The 4,109-nt window shown below is 43.5% G+C and overlaps 1 protein-coding gene across 1 annotated transcript; it reads right to left on the minus strand.

Annotated features, from left to right (window-relative positions):
* Nucleotides 1–2,984: 2,984 nt before the first annotated feature.
* Nucleotides 2,985–3,590, minus strand: LOC133109621 (achaete-scute homolog 5). The gene has a single exon (XM_061219032.1). The coding sequence runs from the start codon at nt 3,588–3,590 to the stop codon at nt 2,985–2,987; it is 606 nt and encodes a 201-aa protein (XP_061075016.1).
* Between the last annotated feature and the right edge of the window lie 519 nt (nt 3,591–4,109).

Here is a 4,109-nt window from a genome sequence, read left to right on the forward strand (position 1 = left end):
TCTGACATTGCGCAGATAGTGGGAAATGTCTACACACGGGACACCACGGCAGGAATGTTTATAGATTCTTAAGAATGCATAAAAGTCCATGGATTACAAATAATGGTTCTGAATTGTGAATTTAAAAAAAACTAAACAAAAAAAAAAACACAATGCGCATCAAGAAATTTTGGTGTCTTTGTACCATAAAAAATAGTATTCCTGGCTAAAGGCTAAAGTCTCATTTCCTAGATGATATTCTGTACATATTTACAAGCTTAGGAAATGAAACCTGAATAAACATTGTTGTAAGATGATATTTTGCTCAGAAAAGTCTTGACTATTTTTAAAGCATACAACCCTCCTGCTAACTATGTTAGCTGACCTTTGTGGGGGCAGAGCATTGATGTTGTAACTTAAATGGGAGATTTGGCTCTGTCCCCAGAGGCGAGCTCACTGTCACCAGTTTGATACAATGATACCTATGCTTCGAGTCCCTCGCTTTTGGTTATGTAGTGGGGTTGGATGTCATCGCATGGACCCAGAGAAATGTTCAGTTTGTGTCAGTATTGGTATTTTAGTCCTCTATTGTCAAGTGGTCACTTGAGTCTCTGTTGCAAGCCATGTGTCAAATCAATCCTTTAGCTAATTGCTGCAATCATTTCAGTTAATCATTCTGTAATGACTTAATCATGCACATGAAAAAAATGTTTGTGTTACCTGACACTTATCTTTTTTCACTTAGAGCTCTTTAAGGAAGTCAGTCAGACTTAACTAAGGGGGGTTTTCACCCCCCCCCCCCCAGAAATACCAGAGATGGAGGTAAAATATGCGAAAGTTGATCGCAAACAATTTCAGTTACTGTGTCGAATGCTTTAATATATGTAGGGTTTTTTGTTGTCTGTAATGTGAGCCTGTTGTCAACACTTATCTGTTCCCCTGTCACTGGGTAGATGTCAGGAGGCCTGAAAAACACTCCAACAAGTAAGAACAGAGCTCTACAGGGCCTTGCTCTGTGTCTGACGCATGCTTCCTTGATTACAGTGTGATTCCTGTCTGGCTTCTTGGACCAATTTTCAGTTGTGTTTGTGCGGTAGATGTGGATGTGTTGGATGACAGTACATCTGTTTAAAGGGTGTGGTGAAAATAACCATGAATCCGGATGAAGAAGATAACAGTAGGTTCTGTGAATTGCCATATCTGATGATAGAAATGCCGTCTTTTCTCCAGCCATTTAAGCTAACTTCAAAGTTCATATTTTATGAGTGGTGTACAAAATCTTGGTCTGTTTTAATTGACTACGCGAACATAATTTACAAACAGTTTAAGAACTGGTAGATTAGACAACATTAATGTAAATGTAAATGCATTATCCACCCCTCCCTGCACAGACAAAAAAGAACAATCAAACAGGGATAACTGGACTGTAATTTTTTTATTCGCTATTACACATGTGCATCTTGGCTTTTCAAACACAATCCTCTTCACACGTTAGTGGCACAAGAGGCACAAGCAGAATAAAGTTGGGAATGAATGTCTCTGAAGAACCCGTGCATTTTAAATCCACTCTGAAATATTACAGCAAAAGGCAAAAAATTTTTTAGAACGGAGTTATTCCCTCTCTGAAATGTCTAAGGCAGAACTTCATGCCATTGCTCTTTGGGTTATCAAGTTTTTCCAGGAGACCACATATAGCCATTTTGACACATACTGGTAACAACCTGTTTGAACAACCTGTTCAAAATATTTGCTAAACAACATGGACAAATTCTATAGAGGCACTGCATTTCTATGGATTTCTATGCAAATAATGAGATGGCCAAGATCCTAGCAGTGGACTTCACAAAATAAACATTACTTGTGTTTTAAATAGCAAATATACTCGCCTAGACATTTTGTGACATGTAAAACAAGGGTATTTTGGTGTATCAACCTCATAACTATATCCAGCAAATTCATATGTCTTCCAAGAAAAAGTGTAGATCGACCAAATCCCACGGAAAACACTTTTGCACAATGATTTGATATCCTCTACCAGTCCCACGTTTGAATAAAAGCTTACCTATGGAAGGAGCACAAGTAAAAGTACAGGTGTAGGCTAGCCCTGTAGGAGCCTCTTTTCTTCATTGGTTGGGTTGAGCAGGAAGTGTACAGTGATTGGTGGGGTTGAGCAGGAAGTGTACAGTGATTGATGGGGTGGAGCAGAAAAAATCATACTATGAAAAAGCACCCTCTATCTCTCTAGTAATGAACACCACTTGACTTGTGCCAGGTTGTTGTTAGTTGTTGATTAACAGTACAGTGTTGTCATTGATGGCAAAATAATAAGGAATCCCATGCTTCTTGAAGACTACTTTTGCAACAAAAATTATTCCATACTGTATAATGCAAGTTTGCAGTGTGTGTATAGCACATACTGCACATTGCAAACTTGAGAGAATGAGACAGAGAGAGAGATTAAATTGTGCATTACTGCTGTACTGTTACTTAAACTGCATTTCCTCAGTCGAGACATCCAGCTGTATAAACTATGTAAAAGATATGCTATACCAGGAACCTTTTTATGACATCTGTTAAACTACCCTGTAATGTGATCACTTTGAATATCCACCTCCTTTTTTATAAAACAGATTAAAGTGAGAGCTGAAAATAATTCTACAGAGCCTGGCTGAAATCCAAAAGACCCTTTCTTTGTGTCCCTCAAGGGTTCATTTTCAGTGTTATATTTTTTTCAGTTTTCAGTTTTCTTCTTTTGAATTGGCCAAGGCAGTTAAAAAGATTTTAACAGGAGGAGAAAAGCACTTGTTTTGGATACACCTCGTTTCACAGACTTCAGTCCTCCTTGATATCTTCAGAATACACACAGTCCAGACCTTCATAGCCTCACCAGACCAGCTCAAGACCTGGGTAACTCTCTCCATCCATCCACGTCGAGGACAAACGTGAGACAGTGCAGTCCACTGCCATCTCTCATCGGTGCTCAGAGCTTCAGAGCCTGATCCTGTCTAACTCCCCGAGCTCTCTGACTCCCCACAGTAGAGTCCTGGAGAGGAGGACTCCAATGAGGATCGGGGAGATCCCCCGTCGCTGTGGCCTGAGTCCTCCAGGCTCAGGGGTGTGGCTTTGGGGCTGGAGCAGGCAGAATCCCCTACCAGCCCCTGCAGGTACTTGATGTAGCGGATGGCGGCCCGTAGCGTCTCCACCTTGCTGAGCCGCTTGTCACCAGCCCCCCCTGGCAGGTGGTCCCGCAGCTTGGCGTAGCCCTGGTTGACGCACTTGACCCTCTGCCTCTCCCGCTCGTTCCGTTTCTGGATGAACGCTGGCTCGAAGGGGCACTCGTACACCCCGAAGTGCCCGTGGAAGGAGGGCAGGTAGGGGAAGAGGGGCGGGCCGCCCCTGTAGGCACCGTCATACAGCCCCGTGTCCACGTTGGCGGGGTAAAGGAGGAAGGGCATGGCGTGGGTGAGCGGGTCTCCCGCAGGGTGGAGGTGGGAGGAGTGGTGACGATGCTCGGGGTGGCCACCAGGGGGCATCATCCCATACTGCAGGCTGCTGCTGCTCAGGAGCCCGGCTCTCCGCTCCATGAAGCCGTGGGAGAAGCCAGCGTTCATGGTGAGTCCAGCCAGAGGGTGACTGCGCCTGCCTCTAAGCCTACAGCGCCCCCCTGAGGAACTGCACACAAATGAATGATGGAGTTGTTTAGCTATTTGCTTAATGGGAATACTGATCCTTGACTGACTTACAAACAAACTCAGTTTTCTTTACAGTAGTGAAAAACTGTCGAACTCGCTCCTTATTGCAGGACTACCAATGGATTCAGCCAGTTCTGTTTTGTAGCTTGTATGACACGGTCTTTCTGCACGTCTTGGTGTCAGATCGAAACTGTGTGAGGAAGAGCTTCATTCCAGTTTTGATTCCAGTGTCGTATTCACTGCAAATGCCTTCCTCTTCTCCACGTCCAGCCACTGGGGGTGTAATTAAGACAGGACAAAATATTAAACCGGCTTCATGAAATGAGGGAGTATTAACATATCGGAAGAGCAAAGGATTGAGAATTGAGTTAATTCATTTTACAAGCAGGGGAGACAGTGACATTGTAATTTTATACACATGTATGGGCTGCAGGCCAA

The sequence above is a fragment of the Conger conger genome, chromosome 14 (genome assembly GCF_963514075.1).
Source record: "Conger conger chromosome 14, fConCon1.1, whole genome shotgun sequence".
Lineage (NCBI taxonomy): Eukaryota > Metazoa > Chordata > Actinopteri > Anguilliformes > Congridae > Conger > Conger conger.

Excerpts from the sequence above, each read along its gene's own strand:
- LOC133109621 (XM_061219032.1), bottom strand. The coding sequence starts at position 3,590 with ATGAACGCTGGCTTCTCCCACGGCTTCATGGAGCGGAGAGCCGGGCTC.